The 22128-nt window shown below is 30.2% G+C and overlaps 3 protein-coding genes across 3 annotated transcripts; 1 reads left to right on the top strand and 2 right to left on the bottom strand.

The window, feature by feature from the left end:
* Nucleotides 1-282: 282 nt before the first annotated feature.
* On the bottom strand, nucleotides 283-4919 carry LOC111014013 (HVA22-like protein i). Its single transcript, XM_022288606.2, has 7 exons — nucleotides 4723-4919; nucleotides 4059-4101; nucleotides 3857-3955; nucleotides 3708-3764; nucleotides 2773-2836; nucleotides 1903-2085; nucleotides 283-577 (listed from the first exon to the last, which is right to left on the bottom strand). The coding sequence occupies exons 2-7, from the start codon at nucleotides 4088-4090 to the stop codon at nucleotides 503-505; spliced, it is 510 nt and encodes a 169-aa protein (XP_022144298.1). The 5' UTR covers nucleotides 4091-4101; nucleotides 4723-4919; the 3' UTR covers nucleotides 283-502.
* A 5489-nt stretch (nucleotides 4920-10408) lies between these two features.
* Nucleotides 10409-12535, top strand: LOC111013896 (Tetrapyrrole (Corrin/Porphyrin) Methylase). The gene is made up of 5 exons (XM_022288446.2): nucleotides 10409-10831; nucleotides 11098-11327; nucleotides 11548-11587; nucleotides 11758-11849; nucleotides 12178-12535. Exons 1-5 carry the CDS (start codon nucleotides 10557-10559, stop codon nucleotides 12399-12401), a joined length of 861 nt encoding a protein of 286 aa, XP_022144138.1. The 5' UTR covers nucleotides 10409-10556; the 3' UTR covers nucleotides 12402-12535.
* Nucleotides 12536-19263: 6728 nt separating this feature from the next.
* Nucleotides 19264-21152, bottom strand: LOC111013936 (cytokinin riboside 5'-monophosphate phosphoribohydrolase LOG7). Its single transcript, XM_022288491.2, has 7 exons — nucleotides 20890-21152; nucleotides 20449-20546; nucleotides 20335-20365; nucleotides 20135-20234; nucleotides 19961-20031; nucleotides 19702-19845; nucleotides 19264-19581 (listed from the first exon to the last, which is right to left on the bottom strand). Exons 1-7 carry the CDS (start codon nucleotides 21043-21045, stop codon nucleotides 19486-19488), a joined length of 696 nt encoding a protein of 231 aa, XP_022144183.1. The 5' UTR covers nucleotides 21046-21152; the 3' UTR covers nucleotides 19264-19485.
* Nucleotides 21153-22128: the final 976 nt, after the last annotated feature.

The following is a 22128-nucleotide window of genomic DNA, read 5'->3' as shown; positions in this document are numbered from 1 at the left end:
AGGAGTAACAAAATTCAGGTTGGATTAAAATGAAGAGGTGTTTACCATTCAAGTGGCTAAACATTATTTGTAATATAATACTATAAAGAAATAAAAAGTTTAATTAGAATTTAGGTTAGGGTGTTAATGAATTGGGTTGGGTTGAAGTAACTTTTAACTAAGATTCAAGTTGATTTGCCTCAATTCAAATTTATTCCATTTATTTGAATTTATGAATTGAATTTGATGATCATCATATTTAACACCCAACGGAGGAGACAGCTCTGCTGGAGTGCATAGAGAGAAATAAAAAGGATCTAGAACTTTTTCATATCTTGAAAATGAAATAATCATTATTACAGTTTCCTTTGGGTGGGTTAATAATAGTTTACACTTTACAGTAGGAATTTTCTTTCTTGTCGAATTCCTTGTTTCTTCCACGAACTTTTATTATTTGAAAGAGGATTTTGTTGTATTTTTATAATAAATCTGAATGGTCTTTCTCGTGCCATTTTACGCCATCTCATTTGGCTTTGGCGTCTTCTTCTTCTTTTTGTGGTTCATTTCCCGATGGAGTTGATGATGGTTGCTTCTGCGGCTGTAATCTCAGCAGAATCACGTTGTTAGTGTACTTTAGGAGACAGCTGGCTACGGAAAACCAAGGTTTGAGTTTTGGAAATTGAAATGCATTATTGGGACCGTTGAGATTCACAATAATTTTGTTTTTCCACCGCGCCATAATTCAACTGGTTGAGAACAGATATTAATTTTCTTTTGATTTAAATCATAGTATTCTAACAAATTCGTTTTCAAAAAAGAAAATAATGAAAATTAACAACCGTTTTGAAAATTTGTTTCTTTTTTTTTTGTGCTCGTAGGTCCCACCCCAAGCCCTTCTAAGAAATAAAATGTATTGGTGTTTAGCTTTGTCTTTTTAAGAAATTAAATTATTAACATTCAATTTATTTGTTCTGCAATCTACTTAATAAAAAAATATATATAGTTAAGATTCTGAAAATTTGATAAAAAAAAAAAACTCAATAATGTTTTTCAAAAGAAAATAAAACAAAAAAAGTTTTGAAAAATATATATTGGTTTTTTAAAATATCATTTTTTTCTTTTGATTTTCAATTTATTTTTCTCAAACATATTTCTTTTTAACAAATTTTTTCTCGCTCTAAAATATAATTTTCTCTATAAAAAATTTGTATTCTCTAGATTTTCATCTCTAGAATATTTATTATTATTTATCCTTCTCCGTAATAGAAAAATCTAAAATTAAAATAGGAATCAATAACGATCCTAAATTATATAGAATAAGTTCTTGTTTGATAACTATTTTGTTTTTAGTTTATGTATTAAAAAATTAAGCTTGTTCCTTACCTTTTTTTTTTATATGTTTTCACATTTTTTCGCATTTGAATTCTTAGCAAAACTTTGTAAACAAAAACAAATAAAAAGTACCTTTTTTAATTATTTTAAAATTTTTTTTTTAACGTTGATCACAAATCACCAAAATGCATAGGAGGAAGTAATATTTATATAAGAAAAAAATGGTTATTAGATAGAGCTTAAGGTTTTAAGATTACTTTATTTTAGTTTTTAAAATTTTAAAATGTTTATTTTGGTTCTTAAACTTTTAAACTTGTTCCATTTAGTTCCTAAACTTCTAAAATGATACATTTTAGAATTAAAGATCTATCATTTTAAAGATCAAAATGAAATAATCTTATAAGTACAAAAAAATTAAATAAAAAAAAGCTATTAATATCTATAAAATTATTTTTTTAATAGGTAAGAAAATACTATAATTTTTTTAAAAAGATGATATAATTTTTTTAAAAGGATGATAAGACTCTGAAAAACAATCTAAAATCAGAAAGTGCCATAAATTAAAAATCATGAACTTGCATTTATGATTACCTTTGGAGCAAACTGCAAAAATATATCAAACATTCTTGTTTGAAAGTAGGATGTAGCTCTTTGAAAGTAGTCAAGTGCAGCATCATTAGCCTTCATCTTGAATTCCGACAAACTGCGGTCGATTTCAGGCTCGTGCTTCGATACATATGGTCTGAAAAATGAATCATACACGTAGTTCGTTCCCTGACACATGTAAGGAAATTTATGGTTTACATTTCAATTTTTTTTAATTTAAATTTAGCTCATACACTTTCAAAGTATATGTTCTTAGACTTTTGAAAAATAATATTTTCAGACTCTTCCTCTAAAATATATAGTGCGGAAAAATAATCAAATAGATAGCCTTCTCTAACACGAATATGATAATAGTACAAGGGGGGGCCGCAAAAATACTAACCATTCAAGAATAATAAATGTAAGAAAATTTAAATTTCATTTTTGTTTACAGCTTTCATAATTTTTCTATTTCTGTCGATAAATTTTTTAAATATCTATTTCTATTCTTCAGCTTTGAAAAAAATAATCTTTTTAATCTTTGAAATTTCAAGGAGTTTATTTTAGTTACTAAATTTAAAAAATAAATTAATTTTATTCTTTTTTATCTTTACTATGATTTTAAAAAGTAGCTACATGTATAGCACAATATAGGCGTGCATTAAAGTCATATAAGTTGGTTGAGATTAATATTTTGATTATTGTTATAATTTTTTTAAAAAAATGTTCAATAATTAAAATAAACATTTAAACTAGGTACGAAAATGACAAACTCTAGAGAGTTGAAGACCGATTTGCTAAATTTATATCCATCCTGAACGCAAAAAGATTATATATCATATTCTATGAAATAAGATTCCTTCCTCATAATCATACCTTAGTTTTCGGATGCCATAGATAAATGAAGAGTGCCAACTTTGCTTCACTATAGAACGGAAACCTTCAAGGCAAAGAAAAATACAATTAATACAACAGCAAAAAAAAAAAAAAATGGCAACCCAAAATGAAGATTCGGGGATATTATTTGGGTCTTTTTATGTGGAATAAATTCTAGAAATTATTGTCCTACTAAAAAAAATTCTAGAAATTATTGTGAAAAACTGTGCTTAGTACTATAAAAACTGTGTTTAAGAAGTAATTTATAGATTATAAATAGGTCTAACGATACAAAACTTTAGTTCGTAACGATATAGTCTTTGTATTTTTAAATTAGTAACAATTTAATCTACTAACTTTAGTATATAACAATCTTCATAATTTAAAATTTGTAACAATTTACAACCTACGTGAAAAAATCTCATCAAAATTAAAAGTCTACTTTTTTTACATAATTGTGTAACAATTTAAGCTTTGTAGTTTATAAATATATTTGGTTACCCACCATTTTATTGATCTACATATATAATAAACACCACTAAAGCTTGCAAATTGTTATATACTAAAGTTCAGGAACCAAATTGTTACAAATTTGAAAATATAGAAATTAATTCTTGGATCATGATATTCCGTTAAAAAGAAAAAAAAAGGACACAATTCCTACTCTTTTAGAAAACATATCATCCGTAAAAACAAATTAAAGAAAAAGATGGAAGAAAAAAGCAATTTTCAAGAGAAAGCTACCCAAACATGAATTTTGTTCCTAAAAAATAAATTTAATTAAAAAAAAAAGCAGTTTTGAAGGTTGAAACAACCTCTTATCTTCTTGTGTATTCATTTTCGTTTTAATAAATCAAATAAAAAATTTTCAATACTATTTCCGAACATCGCCTTATATTATATTTAAATTTGAAAATAGAATCCCCAATCCCTACCATGAAACAAAGGAATCACTAATTCTCTCCAACACCGTCAACATAGCCACCAAAATCCTGCATCAAATCAACCAAGGGTGAAACCTTCAACATCAAGAAATATATATTAATGAAAAACATTGATGCAGTTTTTAGAGTGCAATATATACCAATACTTGCACCAATAATGAAGTTGCTCAATCTCTGGCTGGCTGTTTTTAACAGTTTTGTAGCACTCATAAGCAGGATAGGCATAGCCAAGAATCATCCTATCGCCACAAATGACACTCGATCTTAGAAAACTTAAGCAATTACCAATTTGTAGACCTAGAATTATCAACATATAAATCGAGAGTAGAACTGTAAACATACGTGAGTCCTCTGATGATTAGTGGTCCTATCATTTTGTAGAGACCTAGATTTAGAAGAAAAATAAAGAGTTAAGTCGACTGAATTCATTGATCACAATACCTAAAGTATATATGATTCAACTACTATTAATTGAAGGAGATAATTTTGATACAAGAAAGTGAATAGGCAGGCCATTCAACTCTGTAAAGAACAGAACATAGGTTCAATTTTGGTGCGTAATCCGTTGGTAATCCGGAACCTATCCTCAACTTTCCGTGAGAGATGCCAGACGGAATAAAAAAATAGTAAAGCGAGATGTCTTTAAATCGGCAGATCATAACGATTTAACGACAAGATTACATAACTGAGAAAGAGGAAATACTCCGATTAAAGAATTCTTAAGCCGAAAATCAAACCAGAAAACAAAAACTCAAGCGTCATCAGATTAGGATACGAATAAACAAAAATAACGAGTCCAAGCAAACCATCAGAGAACTGTAAATTAAACGCAGTGGAATTAATCAATAAGCACAGGATTTCAACACAGGTAACGATCGAGTAAGAACAGAAAGAAAATCAAGACCAGCAGCCGGAAAATACATGTCTCGTGTTGGAGAATAGTATGGAAACCGGAAAAAAGTAATGAAAACCAGCGGAAAATGCGATTGATTTTATCAGAACTTACCTGAAGTCAGTCCGGAAGAAAACTGAAACTACAATATCGGAAAAGATTCCGAGACGATCGACGGCGGTGGAGGCGGCGGCGTCAATTAGAAGCCGCGGAGGACCTCGATTTCTCCGCTCTCCACTCTCTGTTTGATTTTAACTTTTCCCGCGGAGAAGAAGAGAATTGCGGAGTGCGTTTTGGGAGCGCGTTTGGGTTTCTTCTGTACATATATATAGTAGGAGAAAGAGAGGGATAAAATTGGAAATTATGCAAAATTAAAGTGCGTAACCGTCTGGCCTGCGAACAGAGAGAGACAGATCGTGCCTTTTTCAGCTCTTTCCCGTAATCTTATGGATAATGTTCGTTACAGAATAATTAAAATGTTAAATAAAATATTTAACAAAATGATTTATGAATGAAATTCAAAATAAAAAACAAAAAAATAAAAAAAAAATTCACGGTTGTGTTTATTTGATTTTCGAACTTAAAATGTTTTTTTCTGGCAAATTACAATTTTTTTAGAAAGGGAAATTACATTTTTATTCCTCTAAGGTTGGACTATAGTTCTTTATGTTTATTTAAATTCTTTTTAGCCTCTCATGTTTTATGTGACATTTTTTTATCCTGAGATTTAAAATTTGAATTATGTTTGGTCCCAAGATTTCAAAAACGATATTTTTTTTATCCATAAAGCTTATATTTAGTTTATAAATTGTGTTAACCATTAATGGACTTAAAAGAGAAATAATATATGATGCGATAATTAGCTTGTTAAAAGTTTCCTTGTTAGTAACAAGACCAAGGGCACCCTAAATTTGGATTGGGAACGACGATAGGGCCTATAGCAATGACATGTGGGTCATAATCTATGTAATCATGTAAACTACATCGTCATCATCTTTCTGGTAAGTCAATTTGACTCAAGAACTAAACAGAACTCAAATCCAAATCTAAATGACCAAAATCAATCTGTCATTTTAAAAATCTCGGTAACCAAATATAAACTAAATCCAAATATCAAGAACAAAAAATATTAGTTATGAAACTTCATAGACGAAATAAAAATTATCCAGACCTTAGGGACTAAAAATGTAATTGTCCAAAAACTTTAATTACATCATTAACTGGCGCAACATTGTGCTAGGTGAATTAAACATGGGTGGGCAAACTAGTGGGGGTAGGTGGTCGGGTTTGAAGGATATATCTATAATTTTTAGAGCTCGCCTAATGTCTGACGTGTCTTTTAGAGTGCTTATGGATAACAAAAAGTAATTTTTTTTTTTTTGTAAAAAACAGATAATATTGGTTAAAGTTTTAAAAAGCGCTTTAGAGTAAAATACGTTTAAAATTTTTTTCGATAATCAAAACTCGGTTATAAAAATTCAAAAAATTACCAACAAAGAGCACATAAAATGCTTTTAGAGTAACCATTTAATTAATTTTCTTCCCAATGTGTTTATATAATAAGTGATTAACTTAACAGTAACTTTTTCAAAAGACATACTAAACTCACAGTTAATCTAGACTTACTCGCTAGTTTACTACTTGTTGCCATATCACACCAGATATCATGTCAACATTAATCGGAGAAAATTAATTACAAGTACTTATTGAAAACAAAATAGAAAGTTTATAGATATGATTGAAACCTTTTCAAGTCAAGAGATTAAATAGACGTATCATGAAAGTTTAAAGACCAAATTTGAGATTTTTTTGTTAGAATAACAAGTGAGGGTGGGAGAATTCGAACCCCTCAATTAGAGACAAATGTCAATTATAACTAAGTTAAGCCGTGATTTTTTTTTTCAAAGCACTTCAACTAGTAATATCATACTTGTAGTAAATCGATATAACTTAATACTTTCTAAATAATAATAATAATAATAATAATAATAATAATACAATAACTAACTTAATCACCATAATTGCAGTCCACAAACATATGGATAAACTAACCATTTAGTTACATAAGATACTCTTTCAAAGTCAATTACAATTATTTATTTTAAAATACAATCATCATGGGGATTAATTGGTCTAAAAGGACTAGAGTTAATTGAGAGTGAATGAGTTTTACGATGGCCACCTACCTTAAGAATAAGTAATTCCTATATATTTCCCGACATGTCGGGCATAAGCTAGCATGGATACCCACGAATATATAAAAAAAAAGTTAAAGTCATTAAAATAAATCAGTTTTATTAAAAATATTCGTAAAAAACAATCATATGCACATGTTAAGTACTTTTCTTACTTTTCAAAAAAAAAAAAAAAGTGTTTTCTCCCTAATTTGCTTCCCCTTATTTGTTAAAACCGATTTCTGTTTTCCTTTTCTTAATATCTCGGTGGAAAATTTCTAGCTCCAATCTTGAATATTAGGCCAGCATTTGATCTGTTACTTTATAATTAGAAGGGAGTGTTTTTGACATGCGAGAGAATCATCTTCGTCAAAATCATCATATTTGAAAGTAATATAAAAATACTTCTTAAAAAAAGTTAGAAAGCATTGAAATTGATTTATGAGACAACACTTATAAAATATTTTTTACCGAGACTAAAAACACTTTAAAAATAAATCAAATTTTGTCAAAGTGCTTATAATTCAAGCATTTTGGTTAAATGCACTTACTTTTGGATCACTCTCAAGCATTTTTTTAGACGCATACTTTCTAGATTAATATTAGTTGATAATTTCTTTTTTTGAGTTCAGATATAGAAGGGATATTGTGATTTGAACCCCTTATTTTAGGGAGAGATCGCAGTATTTAACTAGTTGAATTATACTCCAATTGATAATTTGAATGTCAACACGACACTTTATGGGATAAAATTTGGGTGAGATAACTTTGAGTCGTTAGATGACTTAGAAACTGTAATGAATGAGTAGATTTCGTTGAGTGAATAATTTATGTAGATCTTAAAAACGACGCTTTTTGAATAAACTTGAGCAACCAAATAAAATAAAGCCCATGAAGTTGTAGAAAAAAGTAAAATTCAATCTACGAAATAATTTAAAATATGGATCACATCGATGTGATAATTAAAGTTCAATACTAGAGGAATTATTACCGCCCTATTAATGGATCAATGAAAATCTGCAAAAATTCTATTTTCGACTGCTCTGTTTTGGTACAACAAAAAATGTTTACTACTATGGCCAGATTTGTGGAACTTCTTCAACTAAAAATGATTGAATTTTACACCATATGAACTTTTTTGTTTTTCATTTATGCACTTGTTAAAATTGGCAAATTTTATGACTTGCTTTGGAAACTACAACTATTTTACATAGTTATAAAAATATCACAAATCACTTAATAAATTTTATTAATTATATTAACTATTTGGATAATTTTTAACAGAGAAAATACCTTTCTCATAAAAAAAAGAGCAAATATTTATTAACTAACCGTTTATGTATTTTATTTTTAGAAAATAAAAATATGTTATACCGTATTTAACTTTTTTATTCAATAATTAATTTCTTGAATACAATTCCATAATATTTTAAAATTTATTCAATAACCTATAAAATATAATTCAATAATTATTGAGGACTAATATTTGTAAAAATCTTTTAAAATGACTATTTTATTGTTTAAATATTAGGGATATTCACAACTTGAGTTGGTTCGGTTTGAGAGTCAAACTGCAATTGAACTGAATATAAAAAATGAAAAATAATAAAATTGTACCACCGCTCATGTGCACAACACCAAACCGAAACCGATGATTTTGATAGTCTTTAGTAAAGAAAAAAAATTAGTATTAATGCAGGAATGAACTTTTTTTTCAATACTCATTAGAATAAGGATTATTGAGACAAATTAATAACTTTAAGTACATAGACGAAGATGAAAATTTTAAAGTAAGAGGAATTAAGTTGACAATTTTTTTTAATTTAAAGTATAGAGCCAGGGGTATTATATTATTATTAGGTTTATTACTATTATCTTTTATTAATCAACAACTGTTCAAATTATCCATTCTAAAATATAGATTTTCCAAATGATTTTTGACTTGTGCCTTATAAGGTAACAATAGGGAAAGAATAAATACTAATGATAAATAGGGAGCAATTCGTACCAATTATGGAGTAAAGTATCATATAGACTTGAGCAATGAGCAAAGTATCCAATACCTCTTCAAACTTATACGAAATTTATTATTTATCTGTAATAGTACTCATTGCTCTATACTTTAAATTATAAAGGTTATGAACTCAAAAAATAAATAAATAAAAATTATAAGGATTTATTAATTACTATTATTTCTTTTATTATTCAGCAACGGTTCAAATTACTCGTTTTAAAAATTGGACTTTCCAAATGATTATTGGCTTGTAAACTGCCTAAGGTAACAACAAGGACTAGAATAAATGCTAATGATAAATTGAGAGCAATTCAATTACCGATTATTGAGCAAAGTATCATATATGGACATGAGCAATGAGCAAAGTATCCAATACCTCCCCAAATTTATACGAAATTCAACTGTACTAATAATACCTCTTGCTCTATACTATATTTTTTTTATTCAACAACCATTCAAATTATATAATTATCACCGGTACACCTACGAACTTTTAGTCGTCGATTGTAAAAATCGGACCATGTCCACCGTCAAGAATTCTATTGGTTGGGTACTACATTGTGATAGACATGTGCTAAAGAGAGGTTTACCATGTTTTTGTAAGAAAGTTGGTAACAAAGAAGAAGAGGGAGAAAAGAATAGTGAAAATTTTGCGAAAGGGAAAAAAAGAGAGGAGATAATTTTTAGGGGTGTTTTTCTTCGTAAATTTGTTCTTTCTTCTCACGTGAAATAAGTAGATTGATTTTACATATGTGAAGCCGAACTATACAATTCTTAATCCTGATAGGACACAACTTTACAAATTTACAAGTTTAATGGTTTAATTTTTACGTTTGGTATGTAATTTGCTACTTCTTTTCAATATTACTCTTCTATACAATTATTTATTTTATTATTTTTACATGTACAGATGGTTCTATCTGATACCAAAATTTATATACAAGGTGAATTTTAATATTAGCAATTTATATATTGAGTGAAATTTCAAAGCTTATATGATTTGAGTCATTTGTCACATACCATAAGCAATCTTTTCCTCACACTTAAAGGAACTATTCTTAAATGTGAATGATAATGATATTTTCCTCAATAATGATTCATATTATCACTCATGTATCTATATTTTTAATAACATGTATTATATATATATATATATATATATATATAAATTTGCAACAAATATATAAGTCAACAAACAAAATATTTTACACCTTTTAAATAAGTTCAAAATTATTAAAATTAAGGAACAAAAAGTTGACACTTTTTAAAAATACAAGAAATAAAACTAACATTTTAAAAATATACGGATTAAAACGAAGTAAAGTCAAACGTACCGGTAGAGTGACAATTTTGTTTAAATTTGGTATGCCACGCAAGTTGGAAGTTAAGAAGTATCATGAGATAGACCTAAAATTTTCTGAGCATTATTCATAGAATAAGTTTGAATAGAGGTATATTTTGCAAATAAATTTCAATTTCAAATTCAGCATTATTATTAAAAAAAAAAAAAATCCCAAATTTTACTGGTTTACAGTAGATGGACCAAAGCCCAGAGCATGATGGGTCAAAACCCACGATCAGGTAAAACGACGCCGCTTTTGCAAAATCCAGCATGATGTGAGCATATACGAAGAGTTCCGCTCCGTGAAAGCAGTGGCGCCGGCGCGTACGTTAGTCTAGGGTTTTAGCGAACGGTTAGATTTGGAAAGAATTAGGGTTTAAGGCAGAGCGAGAAGAGAAGAAGAAGAGTAGAAAGAACGATGCTGTACATTATAGGTTTAGGATTGGGCGACGAAAAGGACATCACTCTCAGAGGCTTAGAATGTGTGAAGAAATGCAACAAGATTTACATGGAAGCTTACACTTCTCTCTTGTCCTTTGGCCTTGCTTCCGATGGAATTTCTTCGCTCGAGAAGCTCTACGGAAAGACCATCACAGTTGCGGATCGGGAAATGGTCGAGGAGAAGGCTGATGAGATGCTCTCCAAGGCTCGTACCTCTGATGTTGCCTTTTTGGTTGTTGGCGACGCTTTCGGGTATGAAAATTGCATTATCCTCTGCTTTTGAAGCTTCGATTTCTCTGTCGCGGATTCACCATTCTAGATTGTTTAATTCTGTGATTTGTGACTCTAAACATGCATCTTAACTTGAAGTTAAATGGCATAATTGAAAGTTTTTAAAATTGCCTTGTAATTGGGGCTGCGTGGAAGCCTTTTTTTTTTTCCTACTCTGAAGATGTTTGCCATTGGACTTACTTTTTGAGCAATATTTATGTTCTTCTATATACCGTGTCGTAAGGCAGAGCTACGACCCATTCGGATCTGGTCGTTCGAGCAAAGAGTTTGGGGATTGAAGTCAGAGTGGTGTACAATGCTTCTGTGATGAATGCAATTGGAATTTGTGGGTTGCAACTGTACCGCTATGGTGAGACTGTTTCGATACCGTTTTTTACTGAAACGTGGAAACCGAGTAGCTTTTATGAGAAGATTCAAAGAAACCGTGGACTTGGATTGCACACACTCTGCTTATTAGGTGGGATTCTGTTCTTTACTGTCTAAGCTGATAGTAAATCAGCTCTTGAATCTGAGGATTTTGTTATTTTGGTGAGGTTGAGAGATAAAAACACATTCTTTAACCCAACTGGTTTTTTTCATCAGTTGAGTCGTCGCTAATAGATAAATTTTGTTTAATGTCTTAATTGTTATATATCCATTTCATCGACACATCTGGTTAATACATTATATTCTGTCAGATATACGAGTAAAGGAACCGTCTTTGGAGTCTTTATGCAGGTTCGTATCCGGATCCCCTTATTTGTGTTTCAGATAACAACTTATGACGATTTTTGCAAGTTCTAGTATTCTTATTTTCCCCCTGAAGTCTCTTGTTTTATTTAGTTCAGTCATTCTGCTATGATAGAAGGAACTTAAAAGTATATGTCTGCTTTACATAAATTTTTCAGGGGAAGAAAAGAGTATGAACCACCTAGATTTATGTCTATAAACACAGCAATCGAGCAGCTTTTGGAGGTTGAGCAAATGGAAGGACAATCTGGTAATTCACATCAATGGCCTGATTTATTTATTTGTTTGTTTAAGATTCTATGTGCTTGATCAAGAGAACCTCTTTTTTTCAACATAGAGAATGCACTCCCAGAAGTTCATTGGTAGTAAGCGTGTCTGAGTGTTTAGAGATACCTATCAATGTCTTAGGTTCAAATCGTAAGTTAAAAATTAAGAACTTAAAACTTTTATTATCTGCTGGAGTTGACACTATGGACATCGAAAAGAAAAAGAAAAAGCATAAAGAATGCAGAAAAAAGACCAAATGTCGTTTGCTGTGTATACGAGGATTGCTTTTGTAATTAGCTTTTATGCTGCAGTATACAACGAAGACTCACTGTGTGTGGGATTTGCTCGTCTCGGAAGCGAAGATCAGATGATAGTAGCGGGCACCATGAAGCAGCTGAGAAGCATTGATTTCGGGCCGCCTCTGCATTGCCTTGTGATTGTAGGAAAGACCCATCCTGTTGAAGAAGAAATGTTGGACTTTTTTAAATCTGGAAATGAGAATCTTGAACAGGATGTCATTGACAGAACTACATAATTATTATCTGAGAGCCGAGATCCTTTCATTTACAGGTTATCCAAGTCCCGTTGTACCATTGCTTTTGAAAACTTTGAAATCTGCTTTACTTATATTTTAAAGTTATTTATATATATTATAGAACTCTTGGATTTCTTGGTTTTGACTGCTCAAAAATCAGTTATCTTAAACATTACAGCTGATTAGAGATAAATTTCAGAAATATTTCTGCAAATCATTGAATGGTTTATGGAACAGCAGCAAAGCAATTTTATTTTCCCAAAATAAACATAGAAAAAATCCCATCCCCTCCAAAAGATTTTGTATGCTTGTGGATGGGGGTATTTGATGGCCATTGGAATCTAATTTAGAAATATTCCCTCAAAGAGGGGAATGATTCTGTATTATCATGTGGCTCTGATTTATCATATTTTGTAATTGGCTAAATTATGTATTTATCATATTTTGAAATGTGATTTTATGTAAGTCTCATTCATTTTGTTTATACTAATAACTATGATGTGACATATTTATTGAATAATTGTTAGTTGATTTGAGGCAAATAAATGACACAAAAATAGATGGAAAGAACGAAAAGAGGACAAGTTCAATTTTTATACTTAGTTGAGTAAGTCAATTTTGCTATTTAGGAAATGTTTAGTAACGTATTTCACTTTTATGTTTCTAATTGCTGTCCAGAAATTTTTAATTTTCTTGTTCTCATTTCCATATTTCTAAATACATAAATAAAATCATCATTTTATCATTTTTTAACTTATAAATGCACAATAAATATTAAAAATTGATATAACATACAAAATTGTACTATCTTACTTTCAAAACATTAATTCCATTTTAAAACTTTTTTTTTCTGTACATTTAATATTTGAAAGGCCAAAAAGCAAAAAATTATTACCAAACACAAGAAATAATTACCCAATGGAATTCTATATTTCTTTCCTAAAAAAGAGGATACAAGAAACAAAAAAATTAGGAATGGTACCCAACCAACATTAATAACCTCAATTGATTAAGTTTCTCTCTCTCTTTTTAGGGTTTAAATAGACTTTGTGCTAATACTCTTTGTCTTTGTTCATTCTAGTCCCTTTACTTTTAAACGTCTATTTTGATCATTTCATTTCGTTTTTATCTCATTTATTTGAATCACAATTTTAGCACGATTTGTAACTCGCTACATCTCTTAAAATGTAGCAATAAATTTTCATTGGGTATAAAATTTTATAAATAAAAACCTAAATTGTCAAAGTATAAAACCTAAAATGAACGAAAATATGAAATAATGAACCAAAATAGAAAGTATAGACGGGGCAAAAGGAGGGGAAAAAAAGGTGAAAAAGAAAGAATGGGAAAATGTGAGAAGCACGTGAGGTTATCAACAAGTGGTTGTCCAAAAGTGGAAGTAAAACGACAGAGATGGTCAAACAACACTGCGAGATTTGGAAGGTTTTAAGTTTGATGTCCCAAAAACTGTTCTCAATTTTGATATTTGCATTTGCCTTTGTTCCTTTTTTCTTTGATGTAAGAAAATTAGAAAGAGAAGGCATTTGTTTAGTAAGCAAAAGCCATGCCCACGTGAACCTCTTTTTAGTACATTGTCTTTCTCCCAAAACAACAACCACAAAAAAACATCTCTTCCTATGTCCCATTGTAATGTTATGAAATTAAATTATACCTTCTTCCACAGTTACCTCCACTCGTGTCCCTTTCTTCTCCAAAAGGTGACTTGGCCTCTATCCCCTTTTGGTACCCTCCACGACACCTGCCTGTCTCCCGTTCAATAATTCCTTGTGGAAGACGAGAGCCATGACACGACGTCTTCATCGTTGTCCACGTATTATGGGACCATTGTTATTGTCACATCGTACCTCAAAAACTGACTCTTTAAAAAACAACACTTTACTGTTGATTGGTCAACACTTATCTTCATGTTGACATCGCTAATCTTTTCAAAAATAGAAAAAGAAAATTGCATTCTATATATTTTTCTAAAAGAATGAATTAAATATATATACAAATAAATTTATAATATATTTTTTTAAATATTTATGAAGTTCTATCTCAAAATTAATTGATTGGAAGAGGAGTAGTCAAGGTATATTATAAACTTTTGTTAGGTTTCTTATATTTTTCAATGTGGGATCTTGGACAGTTTTTGGTACTTTCCACCGTACCTTCATCTTTTCAATAATTTAGAGTGGTAGAGGAGAGCCACGAGGTTGTGATCTTCGTTTGACGTAAGAGGAGGGACCATATAACAATTGTCACATCGTACGCTAAATAGTCGTGGTTTTTTTCCTTAAAAAAAGTGTTAAATATATCATTTTGGTTATTGGGGTATATATCTTTAATTTTAGTTTTATTTTCCATGTTACAATTATTGGCGTTGTTAAAATTGAGCAACAGAATGGTAGTATGTGTTCCCACACCTTTTTTTTTTACTAAATATAGTTTTTATTGATTTTGCAACAGTACCAATATACCTAATAATATTTATCCCTAATTTTAATATCTATCAAATTTGACTGGAGGTTTGATAAGTTTATTCTTAAGTCTAGAAAGATGTTGGAGTCTTCGACTTTGTCTTGTGAAGGTCTTCAACTTTTAGCTGGTTAAAAGTCTTCGACTTAAGGTCTCTGCTTGTAGTTTATTGGCGATCTTTAGGTTGTAGATCTAACTCTCACCGACCTTGATCTCTCTTGTAGATTCTTGATCCTTTTCATGGGCTTTTGATCCTCTTTTTGGGATGAATTGAAATGGGTGAATGACCTATCTCTTATTTATAGAGTTTTTCACGTACTTTAGATGGACTTAGACCTATCTGATTTTAAGTTCAATATCACAGGTTGATTGAATGAACTTATGTCATTATATAGCCATGAATAAACTATCCAACTCAATTGGTCAAAAGATAATCATATGACATTATTTTTTAATTAACCGATTTTTTTTAGTGTCTTGTAGTGACATAATTTTGACATATTATATGTGATTACTTAAATTTATCATTAACAAATGCATTCAGATGCATGCAAATGGGATTGGTGTGCTTGTTTAAGGTTAGATATTCACCTTAATCCTATCCAATTTGAAACCATACTCTAACTAAATACACATTTATAACTTGCCAACGCACTTCAAAATGTTGCATCAGCGTGGTTAATTAAAAAAAATTATTACCTAAGCATACGTGTTACTAAATTTTTATTATGGACCAATATTTTAATAAAGTTACTCGCAGAGACGAACCTCTACTTAGTAATAGTGGGTGCGACATGACTCTATTTTCAAAAGTGATGCTCTTATTATAATTTGTACATCACATCATCTTCTAATATGATAAGAAATTCTTTGTTTATTTAAGGTATTCATTCCACGCATAATAATAAAAGATTTGATTGGTTAAGTATTTATTATACTCTCTTGAAATTAGTGTATGATTTGAGTGTCAAATCACTTTAGCAAATATCACACTAATGTTAATGGAGCTTATCAGATATTTTTTATTTATTTTGTAGGTTGTAGAATGATGTATCTTAGATTTTGATCATTTAGATGCATTCTCATGCATCCCCTATGACCCAGTCGTGCCACTGTTCTAGTTCTGAGCTACTTAGAAGAGCTAAGTCACGAGTCCTTCTTTCAGCATGAGCAATTAAGAGGTCATCTAGTCGAAGATTGTTCAAAGTCAAGCACGCTTAACTTTGGAATTCTTACAATTGAGTTATCGAAAAAGAAAGTGCACATTGTTAGTATAGGTAGAAACTGTAATTTCTTTTAACCTTTCTTAACCATACTTTTATAATCTCAGGATCTTTCGAATGTGGTATCGGTTCATTCATGTATCTCTCTTCTCTACTCGGACGCCACATTCTTCTTTTTGACTCTCGGAGAAAAAGAGAAAAGAAACCCATTAAAATACTAAATTGGAGTATAGGATAAACTTTGAATGGCTCTTCCCCCAAAATTTCCACTCTAAAATGGAAGGGAAGTTTCCATACAGGGGTAAGAAAGCCATATGGAAAATTTTAAGTGTGGGGCTTTTGGTCAAATGGGTAAAATACATTTTATTGGGACCAAAAAATTATCTCAACCCTAATAATTATTCAATCCTTCCCTTTTTCCTTTCTTTATGTGCAAAGAAAAGTTAGCATAAAGATATTACACATTTTAATTTAGTGCCTTCCTTTCATTTCACATCTCATTATAAATAAATTATCTTCACTAACACCATTTTCTTGTGATTTGATTGCATCAAATCTTTGGATTATGGTTTCAAAATTAAAGTGAGACTTGCTAATTTATTTATGATAAGATGGTTAAACAAAAGTTTTAAGCCTCTGTATATCTTTTAAAAAAAGATGTTGGTGTGAGGGTATTAAATTTTGTCGATATGTCAATATCTATATCGATGTTTTCGTATGTTCAAGGCTTCAACGTTGACTTTAAGAATGAATCGACAATTTCATATTATCGCAAAAATCGACAAAATATATATAAAAATCATTAATGTGGACATAGTATCAATAATGAAAATGATGAAATGATCTTTTTGCTCTCGAAAAAAGAATTGTTGTATTGGTTGGACTCTAAACCGTAAAAATAGTTGTGAGTTTTTAGTTGAATATTCAAGAGGCACTTGAGTAGTAGAGTAGGTTGTAGTTGGCCCCAAACCACTATAATTATTTTTCAAATTTCTCTAATCCTCTTTTAATTTTTTAAATTAAATTTCTATTATTTATCAATATTGCTTATTATTTGGTTGGTTGAAGTAATTAGGTTATTTAAAATGTATTTCTAATCCTTTAATTGGATATAAATTAAATTTTTTTTATTATTTTTTATTTTTTGTAAAAGGTGCATTAAATTTGATTAATTTGGACCTACCTAAAAAAAGTTTGGTAAAGTGTAATTAAACTCTATCCGCCTTTGGTCGTATCAATCCAAACACAATCATTAATTGGCAAATAGAAACTCCAACCAAGAAGTTGTGAATTTGATCCTCCACCCCTACGTGTTATATAAAAAAAATATCCAAACACAATCAATATTTTCAACATTTCATATACATATTAATGAAACATGAAAACAAAAGATATCAAATCAACCATAAATATAAATACTAATGGTAAGATTAATAATTTAATTTAGAGAGTAAAAAAGTGTTATTTATTAATTAAAATAACTTTTATTAAATTTTTGGATTAGCAAAATATTCATCGATATTGATATCTATAAAATTGAGATCTCAATATCTGGTTAATATTGATATTTTAATGGGTAAAATACATTTTTGGTCATTGAGCATTGAGATTTAGTTTTAGATTCAATTTGGTCCTTTGAAGTTTCAAAAGTGACACGTTTGGTCCTTAAAGTTGGAATTTTGCTTTTAATTGGTCCATGAAGTTCAAATTTAGTTTCTAATGAGTCTTTTAAGTTAAGCTCAACGACATTCTTCACTCTTTTGCCTAAATAACAAGGTTTAGGTAACATATGTTAGCTGTCATATGATCATTATTTCATTAAGCCAACTGATGGTCAACTCAACTAAGGGAAAAAATATAATTCAAACTCAAACCTCATTGATCAATTTAAAGTAAAACTAAAATCTCACTGACAAATTAAGAACTAGATTAAAACTAAATATGTCACTTTTGAAATTTAGGGACTAAATAGAAATTAAATTACATTTTTAGAAACTAAACTAAAAGTGTTAGTTTTTTAAACTCAAGAACTAAAAATTTATCTTAACATTGTCATATTTTAATTTTTAATTAATAAATTTAGATTAAAAGCCTAAATCTATATAAAAAAAATTATTTTCTTTTCCATGGAATATCCAAACAATTTTCTCAAAAAAAATTATATATATATCCAAACAAAAAATTTTAATTTAATTAATTTCAAATTATTATGATTCAAAATAAATAATTTAAAATTATTTCTCCAAATTTAAATCACACAATTTAAAATAATTTCTTAAACTTTTTTTTACGCCAGGTAAGAGAATAGTAAAAAGTAGTACATGGTTATGATCTATCTATTTTCTCTCCCTCTGCCATTAGTGAATAAAAATTAAGACAGAGATTAGATAAATATAAAGAAACATCAACAAATCACTTTCCCTATCATAGAGAAAATATAAAGAAACATCAGCAAATCACTTTCCCTGTCATAGAGAAAAGATGATTGTGATGTTAACAACGAATGTTGGTGTTGATAAATTTACATAAAGGATAGTATTTTTAAACAACTTAAAAGTGGTTGTTTCCCTCTCCACGATGAAGCTTATCCTCCATCGTCTTATTGATCGACTGCTAATTGGCACTAATGCTAATTGGGACCATCGATTAAAAGAAAGGGAGGCGGGTCTGAGGTAAACCTTCCTATGATATGGGTAGGCAACATTAAGAATTTTAATGAAGTTTTTGAACCAACGAGACAATCAGTGAAACCGAACTCGAAACCTCGTAAACATTTTATATAAATTGACTAAAAGTTTTTCACTTAATTGCGGACACATGGAAGGATTAGGGTAGGCTCTAGCTCTAACATGCATTTTTTCTTTTTTTTTTTTCAATTCTTTTCATTAAAATAATGAAATTTGCCTTGTAGACACACAATATTCTAGAGAGTTGCCTTGTAGAAATTTGCCTTTTCCATGGGTTCCAAAGAAAATAAACTAAAATTCAAGTCAAATCAAGTAACAACCATTATTAAACCATATTAAATTAATAAAAAATCCCACTAATTTTTGCTTTATGTCCCAGTACTTATCTCTATCATTATCAATCTCTTCTCCTTCTCTTTTTTTTTAATTAAAAAAAAAGGAAAAAAAAATCTGAAAGCAACATTCAACGACCCATCAATACAATTCACCAGTCAATATATTATATATAGTTATTAATTAATATTATCACCGACGTGGGAAAAATACTATTATATAATCGCTTACACAATTCAGTGTTGACCTAGTCAGCTTCCTATTGGACAAATTAATCCGAAAAAACAAAAACAATTTTACAAATCAATCCTCTGATCAGATTTGATCTACGGTGATTAATCTATACACGTGGTCGCCATCAGGTCAACGAGCAATATCCGACTTTGCAGCATATCCGAGCTGCTGTTCCACCTCCCAACTCAGCTTTGGAGCCACGTCAGAATGGTTCGGGACGTACTCCTGATCACAGATAGAAATTGACGACTCTGATCACATGATTGAGTGGGACCGAGAGTCACGTGGAAGAATTTTTACGGCGGTATTTTTTTTTAATTTTATTTTTTATGGATTAGATTGTACCTCTAGCTTGGAGATGAGTTCATGGGCAGTTTGGGCAGAAACTATTATGCTACGGGCAGCCGGTGCCACGAAACCTTCGTCAACTGCTTTGTCTATAAATGATAAAAGTGAGTTGTAGTACCCATCTACGTTCAGCAACCCCACCTGTAATATTATTATTTCTTAAACTAATTAAAATAGTTAATTTCATTTCCATACTCTTTTTCGAGGTAAAATATTGTTGAGGGTCAAAAATTAGATTTATTTTATTTTATTTTACCGGTTTTTCATGGATGCCCAACTGAGCCCAAGTGATGACTTCTAATAGTTCCTCCAATGTGCCGTAGCCACCTGTAAATAGAATATTAATTTAAACTAGAGGCAAGGAAGTTTAATTTTTATAAATAGATGAAAGTTTAAGGACTAAATTGAAAATAGGAACAAATAGAAGTACCAGGCAAAGCAATAAATGCATCAGCTTGGCGAGCCATCTCAGCTTTGCGTTGGTGCATGCCAGATACAGCTCTTACTTCTCCGATGGACTCGCCGGTGATCTGAAATTAATTAAATAATTAATTACACATTTTTATTTTTATTTTTATTAAATTTATTTAAAATATGGAATAAAATAATAAAATATATTTAAAAAATTACCTCTCTTGGCATGAGAGACTTGGGAATCACCCTGCAATATCAGAACCAAAACTGAATAAAACAAAGAGAGAGTGAAAGAGAGAGAAAGAGAAAGAAAGAGAGAGCCAATGATACCCTAACACGTGGCGTCCGCCATCGTAGACGGCTTGAGAAACCAAGCCCATGAGGCCAATGCTTCCTCCGCCATAAACAAGATCAATTTTCCTTTCGACCTGCGTTTCGCTTCTCAATATTAGAATTCAGAATTCAGATGATCGCGATTCCAAATGAAACTTCCGATTCTTCGATTTAATTTTTTGTTGTTTATCGAAATATGATCGGAATCGAACAAGAGAAAGTTCAGAGAACTCCGTCGCTATTTTCTCTCTGTTTTTCTTTTCTCACAATTTTGTTAGAGCGCGATTCAGAATCGAACTTCCGATTCTTCGGTACAGTCGTTTTGTTCATCGAAATATGATTGGAAGAGAAAGTTACTGGCCAATCGCCGATTTCGTCGCCGTTTTCTTTCTGTTTCTTTGAAAATTTTGAAGAAAAAGAAAAAAGGAAATTAAGTACCAGTTGCTTGCCAAGTTGAATGGCGGCAATCTGGTAGCTCGGATTCTTGCCGGAGCTGCTGCCGCAGAAGACGCAGATTCGCCGGAACCTCGATTTCGCCGCCGCCGCCAGATTGTGCTCTACCTCTTGGATTTCCTCACGCCGCTGTGTTTCCATTTTTCTTTTTTCACAATTATTGCTTCGTATTTTTCAGTTAGCAAAGAGAGAGAAAGAGGAGAGAGAGAGGGAACGGTGTGGGCGTAGGGAGTAATGGTGGGTGGAAAAGGCCCATTTTTATATCCCAAAAGCCGATGGGTTCAAGGCCCACAAAGCAAAATCTCTTCAACTTCTCGTTTCGTGATATATCGCAGGAATTCCCACTGCTATTTCTTTTCTTTTCTTTCATTTTTCTCTTTTGCCCACCATTTTATTTATTATATTGGTCCTAGATTATCGGAATAAAATTAAGCAAAAAAACTAAAAAGCAAGCTTCACTAGTTGGTGTTCAACGTGAGAAGCTATTTTAATTAATGCACTAATAACAAATGGATGGTTCTGTTATTTGATTTAATTTTGTTGTAATAATTGTACTAACAAATTATGTTATAATAGTTCAATTTGATCATTTTCTTTTCATGGTTGATCTAGAAACTTAAATATTATTGAGTATTACCCACATTATATTTATAGTCAAATTTCTCTTTCCAATGAGTTTTGGTTTCCTTCCTCTCGATATTTATTTTATATATTATTTATACTAAGTTACTAACTAAAGAGTCAAACCAAATTAAAATCTTTAAAAGGTTATATAGAAAAAATGAAAAATTCATGTCATACATCAAAAACAAAGTTATATTAGTTCGAAAAGTCACACTAGCTTTCTTTAAAATAATAAATAATGCATACCATCATACTTATACGATAAATCATATTTACAAGTCAATTCGAGCATAGCTCAACGATAATTTACATATATCTTCATTCAATAAATTATGAGTTCAATCCCCCATCTCAAATTATACTAAAAAAATCATAATTACAATTTTTTAAATATTTATTTAAAATTTTATCCCTAATTTCAATATTCAACCCCTCATAGAAATCAAAATTTTCACAAAAATAAGATTTGCTATTTTGCCACATTTTGTTTTTATCTTTCGATTAAAACAAACAAATTACTGTTCAAGACTTCAGTAACTCAATTATGGTCTCTAAAAGACTGATATGCTCAATGGAGTACATTAAAATTATGAATCTAAA

Source organism: Momordica charantia, assembly GCF_013281855.1.
Source record: "Momordica charantia cultivar OHB3-1 chromosome 8 unlocalized genomic scaffold, Mcharantia_2.0 BLBB01000008.1, whole genome shotgun sequence".
NCBI lineage: Eukaryota > Viridiplantae > Streptophyta > Magnoliopsida > Cucurbitales > Cucurbitaceae > Momordica > Momordica charantia.
The sequence above is the reverse complement of the archived record's forward strand: the minus strand, read 5'-3'. Positions and strand labels throughout refer to the sequence as shown.

Bases quoted from the DNA above. Each gene is read 5' to 3' on its own strand.
- LOC111013896 (XM_022288446.2), top strand. From the start codon at position 10,557: ATGCTGTACATTATAGGTTTAGGATTGGGCGACGAAAAGGACATCACT. The intron at 11,588-11,757 runs GTTCGTATCCGG...TAAATTTTTCAG, and splicing joins TCTTTGGAGTCTTTATGCAG to GGGAAGAAAAGAGTATGAAC. The intron at 11,850-12,177 runs GTAATTCACATC...TTTATGCTGCAG, and splicing joins GCAAATGGAAGGACAATCTG to TATACAACGAAGACTCACTG.
- LOC111013936 (XM_022288491.2), bottom strand. From the start codon at position 21,045: ATGGAAACACAGCGGCGTGAGGAAATCCAAGAGGTAGAGCACAATCTG. The intron at 20,366-20,448 runs GTATCATTGGCT...CTGATATTGCAG, and splicing joins GGCGGACGCCACGTGTTAGG to GGTGATTCCCAAGTCTCTCA. The intron at 20,032-20,134 runs GTACTTCTATTT...TTCTATTTACAG, and splicing joins TGCATTTATTGCTTTGCCTG to GTGGCTACGGCACATTGGAG.
- LOC111014013 (XM_022288606.2), bottom strand. From the start codon at position 4,090: ATGATAGGACCACTAATCATCAGAGGACTCAC. The intron at 2,837-3,707 runs GTAGGGATTGGG...TTTGCCTTGAAG, and splicing joins AGTGATTCCTTTGTTTCATG to GTTTCCGTTCTATAGTGAAG. The intron at 578-1,902 runs GTAATCATAAAT...CTGAGATTACAG, and splicing joins TTTTGCAGTTTGCTCCAAAG to CCGCAGAAGCAACCATCATC.